Here is a 15,179-nt window from a genome sequence, read left to right as displayed (position 1 = left end):
ATAATATGTGGTTATTATGCATTATATGTAATATGCGGTTATTATGCATCATTATACAACATGTGGTTATTATGCATTATTACATAATATGCTGTTTTAAAAGACAATTGGGCAATAAAGAGCCTCAGAGTCAGTGATTTTTCAGTCAATTTTTTATGCAGAATTTTCATGAAATTGTTGTATTTTATCAGATATAAAAAGATAGGCAAAACGTATAGCCTTTCTAGAATGTGTTACCAAGACAGAAGAAAAGTAAGAAAATGCATCACGTAAGAAGGAAAAGATACTTTTGTGCATGATGCAAAAAGAGACTGTTCCCTGCATATTGGGTCATGTCAGTGGCCTCATCAACATCGCAGCCAATGCACAGAATGGCAGAAGAGCATCTTCACCAAAACAGTAGGCTACAGTAGCTATGAGAAAAATGGAGAAATGTAACATGGTGCCCTGCGGTCCCTTCCCACTGTAAAGATGCTGAAGTGTAACATGGTGCCCTGCTGTTAAGATGCTGCTAGAAGTGTAACATGGTGTCCTGCTGTTAAGATGCTGATGCTGCTAGAAGTGTAACATGGTGTCCTGCTGTAAAGATGCTGGGAGAAGTTGGTAGTAAATGTCTCAGTCTTTCATGGCTGACTACATGTTTTTGCTTCAGTGGCTGCTTTTCTACTGCTCTTAATTTCAAATGGCCACTGAAGCCCAGCCCAGCGCCTACTCTTAAACTGACCCACTGAAGCCCAGCCCAGAGGCCTACTCTTAAACTGACCCACTGCTTTCCCTGCTGAAAAAAACAGCCTGACCAGCTTAAGGTGGTTTGCTGGTTGACCAGCTTTTTTGACCACCCTATGATGGTTGATGAGCTAGCCACCTCAAGCTAGTCATTTTAGCTGGTGTTGCTGGTCTACATTGCTGGTTTATCTGGCCGTGCCAGCTTATGTTGGTCATTCTAGCAAACCAGCATGACCATCTTACACCAGCTGTATCCAACACGACAGGCTGGTCACCAGCATGACCATCTTACACCAGCTGTATCCCACACGACAGGCTGGTCACACCAGCATGACCAGCTTTCTTCAAATGGTCACGCAGGATGTCCACCTGGTGGCCTAACTGCTGGAAGAAAACCAGCAAAGACCAGCTAAAATCAGCTACCAGCATAAGCTGGTTTCTAGCTATGTTTTTTTTTTTCAGCAGGGTCTCCTTTGACATGTGCAGGGACAGGCAATGATCAAGCCTCCAGCAGATCAGGATCCTTGAATTTCCCCTTGGGGATCAATAAAGTATGTATCTATCTCTATCTATCCTCTGTTCCAGAGGGATGCACACACCCTCCACTTATTCTTAACTTCATTCTCTCATGCCACCAGAAATGCAGACTATTTTTAGGCAGATATTAATAAGGTGTGGTTGTATTGAGCCTGAGAAAATCTCTTGATGTTTGCCGTGCCGCTGCTGCCGCCAGAATGCGAGCTCCTCGTGCTGGGTATTCTGACCGTTTCTACGCACAGTTATTGTGAGCGCGCGTTTCCCCTGTTTTAGTACACGGTTACTGCACTTCACAGCCACGCACTCGTTTCAGGACCATTACTCGCGCGAGAGGGGGGTTCGTGACCCCTGCCCCAGCTGTCAACTGCGCTCGCGCAGCCGTGTCTGACTTTCCCACTCTGCCCCCGGTAGCATGGCGTCAGGCGAGGAGGACGGTTCGGTTGAGGAGAAGGAAAACAACAACAAGAAGAGAACGAAAAGCGCCATCGCGACAGCATGGCTGACATTTTACAACATCGCCATGACGGCCGGGTAGGTGATTGAACTAGATCGGCACTGGCCCACGACTTCACGGACACTCCCTGAAACTCCTCTCCGCTCCTCCGGACTGAGCGCATGCCGACGCGTGTTGCTGTTTATAGGTTCGAGTTTCTGAATGCTCCTGCTGTAAAGTCTCGCGCAGGCAGGCACACGGCAACTTCACTCACATACTTTTGATCGAATCGAATCGATCGCGTAGCGTGTCTGGAGCGAGTATTTAGTAAAGAATAACTTGCCATTGTACGGAAATAAAAAAATTCAATACAACCATTGGAACTTTCAGGCTTTCCAAATACGGTTGAACACCCGGTGGCGCGTCACACCCGCCGCTCAAACAGTTGCGGGATAAGTATAGCCGGCGCGCTGTTACTGGAGCCGCGCTGCTGAGGGGGAATTATGCTCAACTGGCAGATTTTACCAACTGCCTTCGCACCAACAGTTTGTCTTCAAATAGTTCTTACATCAACAACACACTAGTGAAGTAGGGCCACGTCGCTGCTTTGTTTCTATAATGATTTGCTCCTATAAAACCAATTCTGTTCGTACCCGGGGAATCGCTTATGGCAGACTCAAGAATGTGCCTGACTGATCAGGATCAGTTTTAACTGTGTTTGGGTCTGCGGCATGGGAGCTCCGACATTTCCTCTATCCCATTCTCCGCATTTTATCTGTTAGGTCAGCGTTGTTCTGTTGTCCGTGATTTCAGCTTGTCCTTACTCAACATTCTGGGCTATTGGGCTACCGTCTCAGACTGGGCTCCGCTACCGACCCCCACTACTTCATCAATAAACGGCTTCGACTGGGGATTAGTGAGTGTCATCTTTAACTCGCGCCGGGTGTCACGTTACCGGAGAATGGGTTATTAGTAAATCTGCCCTGTGTGTGTGACGTGTCGCGGTGTACCTGGTGGCAGAGTGCGACTCTCCGTGAGATTAGTTGAGATTGCGGGCATTACGCACCTGCTACTGTTGTCGGCGGAGGAAGTGTTGGAATCATCGAGTTGACCTGCAGCGCAGTTAACATCAGGGTGACATGAAGTGCTGTCCACATCAGGCTGGGTGATCTGAACTGTTCTGTTTCGGAGTGGCTTTAAATGGCCGCTTTGTTATTGTCTCTTGAACAAAACAAATACCCACGTGCTCATCCATGCGCCAACTTTGGGGAGAACTAAACCTGTAGCCTAAATGCCTGCTACCGCGCATGTGTTACCGACACTCATATGAAGCCCTAAATGTTTTTTTTTTAAATAATTTAAATAACTAACTACGTTTTTTGTCCTTTTGTGTCAACCTGCAATCGGGTTGAGAGAGTTCCAAAGTCCAAAGTTCAAAATCACTTCGTACATGAATCTTCCAATCAGTGTTCACCAGTGACAAAACTACAGCAATTGATAGATCGGTTTCAAACAGAGGTACATTTGCCACTAAACATCCCCAGCCCTGGGACACACACCAACAGATCAAGTTGTTTGGTTTTTGGTGTCATGAGACCTGCGCTGTTTGTTAGTATGTGTGATTCAGATCCAGAGGCACAGTAGACTTATGTTGGTAGGCTAATATCTTGTGTTGTTACTATGCATGGTAGGCTAATACATGTGAACTATGCATGATGTGCTAGTTATAATGTGAGCATTTTTTAATGCTTTAAGTTGTTCAGTGTATTTTGGAGTGACACTAGTCTTGCTTGGTGAGCGCATATAGTTGCTATAGTGATGGGTGTATGAGTCATGTGCTATGGTTTTGGCAGCAAAATGGGACATGGCAGGCAAATGGGACTCAAACATCTACAACCCCCCACACACACACACTATATCTTCTGATGCATCACACACACAAACACACACACACAAACACACACTAGACTAGTTTCCGCTAGAAAAAAATGGTGCCGGAGGTTTAGTTTTCCGGACATTTTGATGATATGCCGGTCAAATATCCTATTATCCCTTCTTAATTAGTCAAATTGAGGAAAACTGGAGACAGGCTATGTAGCTTAAAGAATGACATAATCAGGCTGTATAGAATGCAACATGTTCATTAGCCTAACTTAAACATGCCTAACAAGATCTAGCCAGTATATTTTCATGGACAGCAAGAGTCTGCTTCGTTCATTGTTTTAAAAAGGCTACGTTGTTTGTTGCTGCTACCCACGTTATCTCCAGTGGTGACTACAGATGCGCACACACAAGAATGAGCGCTCATACCACTACCCCCTAATGCTATGCCTCTTCATTTGATAACACCACTACCCCCTAATGCTATGCCTCTTTATTTGAGAACACCACTACCCCCTAATGCTATGCCTCTTTATTTGATAACACCACTACCCCCTAATGCTATGCCTCTTTATTTGAGAACACCACTACCCCCTAATGCTATGCCTCTTTATTTGAGAACACCACTACCCCCTAATGCTATGCCTCTTTATTTGAGAACACCACTAACCCCTAATGCTATGCCTCTTTATTTGATAACAATAAATTAAGAAATGTTTCCTATTCTTTCGGCCGCGGTTCAATTATACCGTTTAATTGTGCCAGAAATTATCCGCGGACCAGTAATCACCTCGTCGAGGAGGCCCTAACCCTGCAGATCATAGACAGAGAACGCATAGGCCTACTGTATGCTTTGGGTAAAGAACAATTGCATGTCCAGTGTACACGGAGAATGACAGTGTCTTGGAGCGACCACACCCCCTGCAACTCCACTTCCAATGTCCCTGATTCCGACAGATAGGCCTACGCCCGACACTTATAGTATAAGTATTAAGTATATATACTTTTTGGATCCCATGAGGGAAATTTGGTCTCTGCATTTAACCCAATCGGTGAATTAGTGAAACACAAACAGCACACAGTGAACACACAGTGAGGTGAAGCACACACTAATCCCGGCGCAGTGAGCTGCCTGCTACAACGGCGGCACTCGGGGAGCAGTGAGGGGTTAGGTGCCTTGCTCAAGGGCACTTGAGCGGCCCGCTGGTCGGGGCTCGAACCGGCAACCCTCCGGTTACAAGTCCAGAGTGCTAACCAGTGGGCCACGGCTGCCCACTTCTGCTTTTTATCTGGTGGTGGTGGAGTTGACCGGACATCTGAGGCTTCAGACGTTACCAATTTATCATCATCCATCGCGTCTGGCCTCTGAAAAAACTTTTAAGGTTATTCTGCCTGGGCCTGGCCATGTTTGAACCGCCTCACTCATTTGTTCGTTGTTTAACATGGACGTTTTAAGCGTGCGCTTCCTATTTGAAATGCAGCATAGGCTATGCATGTTGTTTAATAGCTTACTTTTCAAACGGTAGAGCCTGTTCATTTAAAAACATAGCCAGAGGACGTATACTATAGGCTTACATATTAAGGCTTATTCTCAAATTCAGATTGCGTTAGGGGACGGGATTATTAGCCAATTTCAATTGGACAATTTGACCGGAGAGATTTAATTTTGTCTGACATTTAATTTTTTTTCCGGCCAATGTCCGGTAATTACCGGACAACGGAAACCCTGACACACTATCTCTAATTTTGCCCTCACTGCTGTGTGTGTGCGTGTGTGTGTGTTTCAGGTGGTTGGTGTTGGCGGTGGCGATGGCTCGGTTCTACCTGCAGAAGGGCACTCATAAGGGCCTGTACAGGAGCATTGCCAGGACACTCAAGTTCTTTCAGACATTTGCTTTACTGGAGGTGAGACAGTCACACACACACACACACACACACAAAAAACAGCCTAGTCTCATGTAAGAGAGAGAATGTTTGTTTCCTTATTTATTTGTTGTTTGTTTGTTTGTTATTTGTGTAATTTTGTCGTCTTATGTCTTTCAGGTTGGCCATTGTGCAATTGGTAAGAACACAGATACACACTCAAAACAAACAGTGATACTAAGACATCAACATACACACATATGCATACTGCACACACACACACACATACACACACACACATATGCATACTGTACACACAGAGTCAGACACAAGGAGTCAGGCAAACACACGCACACACACCTACACACATGCTCACACACACATACACTCACACACAAGCATACACACACTCACACAGACACACACACACACATACACACACACACACACACACACACACACACACAAAGCACACACACACACACACATACACACGCACACACACGCAGACTCACACAGACACACACACACACACACACACACACACACACACACACACACAGACACACACACACTAACACAGACACACACATACACACACTCACACACACATGTTCTGTACTAATGTCCAAAGCATAGTTTCTCTCCTGCATTAACAATGGCAGTTACAATGGATACACACACACACACATACACACACACTAGGGGTAGTACGGTACACAGAAGTCACGGTTCGGTTCATACCTCGGCTCAGACATCACGGTTCGGTACGAGTTTGGTACAATGGAGGGAAAAGCAAAACAAAAATGCAGAAGGCAAATATATGATTGAGAATGTGTCATTGGCTACTTACCTAACTTGATGTTAAAGGATGTGGCTTTAGAAGAACGCTTCGTTGATCTGATTGGTTGATTTGGCCCGTCTATCACCAACATAGGTGGTGATAGACAGATGGTTTATCCAATCAGCTAACCAGTATTTTCGCCCTTTCCCAAACGTTCTCCAACGGAAAGTTCCCAGATGGATATGCGGAGCAAATAGGAAGCAATCCATCTGGCGGAGTCAGGTTAGGGTCTACCTAGTGCTACAATCTCTCCTGTTCCCCTGAGCTAGCTGCGACAGCCTGAAGTAAACAGTAAACAAGTACCCCGCATCATCTACAGACTCAATCTGTAACTTGTAAACAAAATAAGACATTCAGCTATAAAACTGAATATAGACCTACAGTAGAGCATCTCTTATTTATTATGAGTGCAAATTACATACAATAATAATTTTTAAAAATCCACTTAGGCCTTCAACATCTGTGTTTGGTTGTATTTGAAGGGGTCTACAGTTTGCCTCAATATTTTTCAGTGCGTATACAGTAATAATCTACTAACTGGTTAGCACCGCTTTGTTTGATTTCATTTGCGCTTATATAATATTTAATGTAATTTGCGCTTATATAATATTTAATGTATTTCATTTGCGCTTATATAATATTTAATGTATTTCATTTGCGCTTATATAATATTTAATGTATTTCATTTGCGCTTATATAATATTTAATGTATTTCATTTGCGCTTATATAATATTTAATGTATTTCATTTGCGCTTATATAATATTTAATGTCTCTGTGTAAATTCATGCACCGAACCGTGAAGCATGTACCGTTTCAGTTCAATATGAATACATGCACCGTTCCACCCCTAATACACATACACACACACACACATATATACACACAAACACACACATACATACACACACACAGATGCTCACACACACACACACACACACACACACAAATGTATGAATTTCCAATAAATAGACATACATTTGTGGCCTCATGTTTTGCAGGAATGGTGCGGACGTCAGTGATCGTCACAGGGGTCCAGGTGTGCTCCAGGATATTCATGGTCTGGTTTGTCACCAGCAGCATCAAACAGGTGTGTGGTGGTGGTGGTGTGTGTAAATGGGTGATTCTCGCGAAACCCCAAAATCTTATGGTACTAAGGATTTGATGGTCAAATATGCCATAAAACCCACTGATTACACTATTTAACAATATAATGCACATGTGCTTTATCTTGCACACAAGGTAATTTCTCCATATTTTATTGTTATTTTGTATTTTTTATGCATTTTATGAGTAAATTATCATTACCGCAATGTGTCCCGGCTCAAATCCCAAGTGTTTGATCATTAAGAAAAATCTTTATCTTTTACTTTAAAAATAAAATAAAGTTATACATATATCGTTTTAAGTCCATTGCTTCATCAAAATGTGTGTTTCAATAATATTAACATTATAATGGTTATAATATTTTAAAAAAATGTTTTGTCGTCAGTCATAGTTTTCATTACCGCAATACTTTTGAGCACTGCAATAAAACCCTATAGGAATTTCAACATGAAATGGAATTTCCCATCATGCATCAGTAATAACAGAAGATCAAAGATGGCCAAGGTAAGCATGTCTTCTTTTGTCTTTGTGTTGAAATTCCATGATTTGTCTCAAAACGGTCTAAATACAACACTAATGATTCTCATTACCGAAATTAGTAATAGTTTTGTGATAAAAAACTATTTTCTTAATTCAAATTTGATTAGTAATAAGGTAATAAAACACACAATGTCATGGAGGTCATTTTTAGCTAGGTCATGCTAGCTAAATCTAAAATTAGCATTTTGTGTTCGTCATCTCATTACCTTGCACTTTATCATTACCGCAATAGTTAAAGCCAATTTCGTGATGATAATTTCAATTTCGGGCAATGAAAATATTAAAGGAATTTGCATTTTTCAATGTCGCTCATGACATTAATTACTTTTAATAAGAGACAACCTCAATGTTTTGAGGGATATTAATAAGATCAATATCATAAAAGTTTTTTAGGTTGTTACACTGTACTTAATGAAGTAGATACATTGTATCAGAGACCCTGTTACCCTTTTTTCCCCTTTGAATCTCATGAAAGTTGCTAGTGTCATATCATAGTAATAAGTGGCCTACATCACGTAGATTACTGCCATAGACTTAAAATGTCACATTACTGAGTCATGGAAAGTGCATGTTTACAATTTAAAGATTGATTACTATGATGTTCCTTATCTGTGTTTTTTCTTTCCATGATTGAATTCATATGACCAGGTTGGCAAAAGTGCACAAAAGAAAGCTGCAGCAAAGGAAAGTTTGAGGAAGCACAGGGAAAAGATATACACCAACCCAGAACTTTTAGAGGAATACAGAAGGAAGGAAAGAGAGAGGTGATGGATAAGGATTAAATGGTTTAGGTGGTGTTCGTGAGTCAACGAGTAGTTTTAGAAAATCAGTGTGCAATTTACTGAAAGTGTCTCAAAATGCCAAAACCTAAGGCCTTAAAGGAACCATATGTAAGATTGTGGCCAAAACTGGTACTGCAATCACTTTCAAATTACTGTAGAGCGGTGTATCCCCTCCCCCATACCTCCGAGGTTGCCAACCCGATGCCGAAACACTACTGACTTTGTGATTAGTAGATAGGTGGAGGGTGGCGATCAGGCCAAAACACAACATGACATGACAAAACACAACATAAACATTAGTTGAGGGCTGCTACTTCACTTTTTAATGACAATATACTGGCCGGACTACAGTTGTCAGTGATATTTGAAATGAACATTGTCTAGTGGCATATCAGGGTCATTTTATGATTAATTGAAATACATGTCTTACATATGGTTCCTTTAACTATGGATAGTCGAACGGCATGTTGTCCATTATCCCTTACATATCAATAAGTTGGCACATGTGTTTACAGAATAATATCAAATAATTATGTTTTGTTGTTTCAATCATTAGGTATCAAAGACGGAAACAAAATGGACAGTTTAAATCTGCATAATGATGAATGCAATAGAGCATTCAAGACAGAAGAGGAAATGGAAGGAGAACTCTTTACAAGTACTACACAGTAAAGAAGTTTGAAAGCAGTACTCAATCTAACCCCCTTCTTTTGAAGAACCAGGATCCTCCAGGCCTGTATCTGAAACTCCACCTTCTTTAGAAGAACAAGACCCGTCCAGGCCTATAATTGACTTAACTCCTAGACCATCAATAAGCCTGGACCTCCCACCTCCTCGTTTGGCATCTACCCCCAAATCAGTGAGACGAAGCACAATAGCTACATTGCGTGCAAAATTGAAAGAGACAGAGATTAAGCTGAAGAAAAAGGATCGGGATTTCAGCAATTTACGTAGGAAAATGCAAAGAATGAAGAACGGAAACAAAAGGAGGGAGCAGCAAACAGTGACCGTGGTAAAGCAGAAAGTTCAAAAAGAGTGCCCCTTACAAAACAATGCAAGAAAGCAAACTGAAACCATGGTCAAGAGGTTTCTTCACTGTGATGATAACACCACTTTGATCAATGGAAAATCGGGTGAGATTCGCAAAAAGGGACAGATATATAGGAAAAGGGCCCTTACAAACACAATGGCCCATCTCCATCAAAATTTCTTCTTGAAAATCCAAACCAGAAGATCTCATTCTCACAGTTTTGTAAACCAAGTCCCTTTTGGATCACAACACCAAAGGCTTCCCAAAGAGAAACCTGTGCCTGCAAAGTGCATGAAAATTTCAGCTTTAAAATCAAGAGGCTTCACCAGCTTGGCATCATTACCACATCATCTCCTACAGATGTAGTTGCTAGTACTGTCTGTGATCAAAGCAACAAACTGTGTATGTATGGGCAGTGCATGACCTGCAAGGACAAAACATTTGATACAAATCTTGATCCCTCCACAAAGCAGAATATAGTGAATTGGGAGGAATGGATGACTAGGACCACTCCAATTAAAAAGAAAAACAAAGATGGCTCTGTATCCGAGGTTGAGATGAGGACCACAGTCCTTGACAAAAGGTGTGGTAGCAATGAGAAGTTGGTTGAGCTCGTCTGTCAAGACCTACCCAGCTTTAAAATCCATATCTACAATATAGGACACCAATTTGAAAAAATGAACACACTAAAGAAGAACCTGTCAAATAATGAAACAGTCATTCATATTGACTACAGTGAGAACTACAGTTGTAAATACAGTAGAGAAGTGAAGGATACACACTATTCTGGGGCCACCAACAAATCTCCATGCACACGGGTGTGAGGTATTTGAGTCGTGGAAGAGTAGAATGCTTTTGCACCATATCATCTTGTCTCAGACATGATGCTACTGCAACATGGGCTCACTTAGAGCCAATCCTAAAAAAGATGAGGAGGGAGTGTCCTGAGGTGACAGTCGCCCACTTCTTGTCAGATGGCCCAACATCCCAATATCGAAATAAAACAAACTTCTATCTTTGCGTCGACAATCCCATTCATGATGGGATTCCAACATGTGACTTGGAATTTCAGTGAGGTCACATGGGAAAGGTGCTCCCACGGAGTGGGAGGAGCCCTGAAAAACCTTGTCGACCGCATTGTTGCCTATGGCACCAATATTCCAGATGTAGATACATTACACCAACAGCTGGATGCCCAGTCCTCGTGCATATCCTCAAAATAACAGAGGATGACATAAACAGAAGCAGCGAGTTGGTTCCACCAACCCTGAAGGCATTACCTGGAACCATGAAAATCCATCAGGTAAAGTGAAGGAAAGAAAGAAAATGAAATATTATAAAGTTGAAACAGTATTTTAAAGGTGCTCTAAGCGATGCCACACATTTTTTAGCCTGAAACATTTTATGTCACTTACTCCACATCACCTAACCAACTGCTAGCTGGCCAGCCCAGACTCCAAAAACGGCAACAAAAACAACCTATGCAAACCTAGCCCATAAAAACATAACAAACTGTTCCAGCAAATCACAGAAGAGAGGCATTTTAGAGAGTTTCAATTGCGAAGCTAGCTCTCTATTTTGTTTGAAAGTCAACAGAAGGGGCGCATCCCGGCATCGCTTAGAGCACCTTTAAGTAAACGGACAATATCTTCTGTCTTCAGCTGATGTCATCCAGTCCAGGGGAGGTGAAGACCAGGGAGCTTTCCTGTTTTTGTGATGGAGCTTGTGAATGTTACGGTCTAAGGGAATTTAGCTTCAGGGGAAAGGAAAACGTGCCAGAAAAGAAAGTTGTTGGAGACACCATTGAAGTTGCACAAAATGAAATAAGTGAAGACACCATTGAAGTGGGGACATGGGTCTTGGTGCAGTATGATGGGGATTTATTCCCAGGCACTGTCACTCAGGTGTGTAAAATCTGAACCCAGCAAAGGAAGGTATTGTTATATTAGTCCAGCACAATGTAATTTATTAAAATGCACTCTTTTATGCTTTCTCCAGATTTCAAATGGCCAATATGAAGTTGACACAATGACTGCTATTGGAGAGAACAAGTTTTACATTCCAACTGTGAAGTTTCCAGGTGATAAAGTGTGGTACTTCCAAGATGATATCAAGGCCATCATCCCCAAGCCGCTACCAATCACATCTTCTGCTAGGCATTTCTGTGTCTTGCCAGAAATTTGGAATAAACACAGCAAGAAAAGTCCTTCTAAAATATGAAGAAACTGTCAGTTTACTTGCCATAGTCTGTTACACAGTTATGGGATAGGCCTTTCCTATTTCCCAAGCTCAGTGGTACCGTGTCACACTGTTTTGATGTTGGTTTGTTTGTTTGTTCTATGAAATTAGTGTGACCTAATGTTTGTTTACGTTAATGGGCACATTTTGGTTATGAATTGATGGAAAATGGGATACCAATGTACTTTAAATTTGTAAAAAGTAAGTGGCTTTAAGCACTGTTTAAAATGTAAAAAAAAAATCTGACTATTAAAGGAATAAGCTATACATTTGGACAAGATTCAGCAGGGTTTTTGTTCTTATTCTCATTTCCGAAATATCAGTCTCATCTCTGAAATATCTGTCTCATTACCGAAATGAATGTTTATTTTTAAAAAAATCAACTGTTAGAAAACAGCATTCATTTCCATTTTCAAAATTAGATTATTCCAAGTATTCTTCCTTCACCTCTGCCACATTTTTCTGTTTAAAGTTGTGAGTTTTTACTTAGATATTGTAAAATACAAGTTGCAAATCACTCATCATATTGCGGTAATGAGACAAATGAGAGAAATTCTAAAAATATGTTATATTTAACAATAACTTTTAAAAATGTTTTATGTTGACCTTGGTATTAATGTTAATGATCCATTTAAAAAAATGCATAAAGAATTATATTTCTATGTTATATTTCATGTAATGATCTATTGCGGTAATGAGAAGTTCTGATGGACTTAGTCTTGAAAATATAAATAAATATATATTAAAAAGCCTAATATTGTGAGAAAAGTAATATTTACAACACCTTTACACTTTAATTCAGATGTCTCAAAAGGAAATTTATTCATACATATCTTTTGAAAAATTCTATGTCAGAAATCTTTCAGTTGACGGTTTCGTGAGAATCACCCAAATGTGTCTGTGTGTGTCTTTGTGTGTGTATGTGTGTATGGATGCGTGTTTGTGTGTGTAGTCCAACCTGCTGCCCTGAGTCTTCAGTATTAAAAAAGTATAAAAAAAGTAAAAGTACTGTATATATACTCTTTTGATCCCGTGAGGGAAATTTGGTCTCTGCATTTATCCCAATCTGTGAATTAGTGAAACACACACAGCACACAGTGAACACACAGTGAGGTGAAGCACACACTAACCCGGAGCAGTGAGCTGCCTGCTACAGCGGCGCTCGGGGAGCAGTGAGGTGCCTTGCTCAAGGGCACTTCAGCCATGGATGTGGGCATGAGAGCAGTGCTCAACCACTTCCCCCACCCATATTTTTCCTACTGGTCGGAGATCGAACCGGCAACCCTTCGGTTACAAGCCCGAAGCCCTAACCAGTAGGCCATGGCTGCCAAACTACACAAAAGCTACACAAAAAAGTAAAAGTGGCTGGGGCATCTTCTATGCTAATTTAGTCAGACTTGTCAGTCATGCTGGCTACAGCTGGATAGTTATCCACGAGAACGCACGAGACAGAACTTTATCTTGAACGCACGAGACAGATCTTTAACTTGAACGCACGAGACAGATCTTTACCGACGAGAAATATGGCGGACCAGAGCCGTACTGTATATCGCCATCTCGTGGCACGAGATCTCGTCCGTTTTTTCCTTGATGACAAATATTGTGATATGTTTGTATCGTGACATCTCGCAAGATATCGTGGCTCACGAGATCTCGTCACATCCCTAGTATACAGCTATGTGCAGTGTGGTAACAGTGCCATTGTAGTGCAGAAACAGTAACAATATAATAGTATTAAGAATAAGTGTATATGCAGGATTAAGAGCAGTAGAATATGGCTATGTATAAGTGTAATTACAGTATGTACATTTGTAAATAAATAGAACACTATGGGTGGGATAGGGTAGTGCAATTGTCCGGGTGGGGGAGAGGGCTCAGCACACAGCCCTGTGGTACGCCGGGGTAAAGGAGAGGGCTCAGCACACAGCCCTGTGGTACGCCGGTGTAAAGGAGAGGGCTCAGCACACAGCCATGTGGTACGCCGGGGTAAAGGAGAGGGCTCAGCACACAGCCCTGTGGTACGCCGGTGTTCAGGGTGAGGTTTGAGGAGGTGTGGTTATCTAACCTAATAGACTGAGGTCTGTTAGTTAGGAAGTCCAGAATCCAGTTACAGAGGGAGGTGTTGATGCCCAGTTCACTGAGTTTGATGAGCAGTTTGGAGGGGATGATGGTGTTGAATTCGGAGATGAAGTCAATGAACAGCATTCTCACATAGGTATTGCTTTTGTCAAGGTGGGACAGGGCAGAGTGAAGTGCTGTTGAGATCCTCTGTGCTCCTGTTCTGATGGTAACTGGACGTAAGTCATTAAGGCTTGTTGCAGTGGAGCGTTTTGGCACCTGCACGATGGAGGTGGTTTTAAAGCACGCGGGGACAGCTGCCTGGGTTAGTGACAGATTAAATATGTCAGTCCAAATCTCAGTCAGCTGCACTGCACAGGCCCTGAGTAACACGTCCAGGGATACCATCAGGATCAGCAGCCTTACGTGCATTAGTCCTGCTCAGTGCCGCACACACATCGGTGGTGGAGAGTGTGAGGGGCTGGTGATCTGCAGAGACCACAGCCTTAATGGCCACATCCTTGTTGTCCCTATCAAAGCAGCCGTAGAAGTGGTTCAGCTCATCACCTTTTCAGATTAGCCCTGGATGAGCTATAGCAGGGGTATTCAATTAATCTTCAGCGAGGTCCAGTTACGGAAAATTTCCTCAAGCAAAGGTCCGGAGCATCATAATGTTTAACGTGCGTGTTATATATTACATTACAGGACAATTTAAAAACATTAGAGTACAGTAAGAATAAGTGCATCAGTGAGTGCTGTTTTTAACAGTTACTTGTCAGTTTGAGACGGCTGATGAGTGCTAGGATCAGTAAGACTTGTTGTAAGTGTTGCTATGAGAGGAGATGTTCTCTAAAGAGCTGGGTCTTCAGGAGTTTTCTGAAAATGGAGAAGGATGTCTCTGCCCTTGTAGGAGCTGGCAGTGTGTTCCACCAACGAGGAACAACAGATGAGAAAAGTTTGGATTGGCTTGAGCATACCGGTGGTAGAGCTAGACGTCGTTAGCCTGAGGAGCCGCAGCGGTCTGGAGGTAGCGTATGTCTGTATGAGGGCATTCAAGTAGGTGGGAGCAGAACCGGAGACTACTTTGTAGGCAAGCGTTAGAGCCTTGAATTTGATGCAGGCCGCCATAGGTAGCCAGTGT

The 15,179-nt window shown here is 42.1% G+C and overlaps 2 protein-coding genes across 3 annotated transcripts in view; one reads left to right on the top strand and one right to left on the bottom strand.

The window, feature by feature from the left end:
- Positions 1 to 2,988, bottom strand: part of LOC125309756 (transmembrane protein 236-like) — a 40,906-nt gene extending 37,918 nt beyond the window's left edge. The window contains exon 1 of the mRNA XM_048266849.1: positions 2,763 to 2,988. The gene's annotated coding sequence lies outside the window, so the exon portion shown is untranslated. The remainder of the gene's footprint in view (positions 1 to 2,762) is intronic.
- hacd1 (3-hydroxyacyl-CoA dehydratase 1) overlaps positions 1,579 to 15,179 on the top strand; it is a 36,850-nt gene continuing 23,249 nt past the window's right edge. For both annotated transcript variants that reach the window (XR_007196185.1, XM_048266850.1), the window contains exons 1-4: positions 1,579 to 1,794; positions 5,365 to 5,482; positions 5,621 to 5,639; positions 7,285 to 7,373. Coding sequence is in view for 1 of the 2 variants with exons in the window: in XM_048266850.1 (XP_048122807.1) it covers positions 1,676 to 1,794; positions 5,365 to 5,482; positions 5,621 to 5,639; positions 7,285 to 7,373 (345 nt within the window). In the remaining variant the exon portion in view is untranslated. The remainder of the gene's footprint in view (positions 1,795 to 5,364; positions 5,483 to 5,620; positions 5,640 to 7,284; positions 7,374 to 15,179) is intronic.

The sequence above is a fragment of the Alosa alosa genome, chromosome 16, assembly GCF_017589495.1.
Source record: "Alosa alosa isolate M-15738 ecotype Scorff River chromosome 16, AALO_Geno_1.1, whole genome shotgun sequence".
Lineage (NCBI taxonomy): Eukaryota > Metazoa > Chordata > Actinopteri > Clupeiformes > Clupeidae > Alosa > Alosa alosa.
This window is presented reverse-complemented; position numbering and strand designations above follow the sequence as displayed.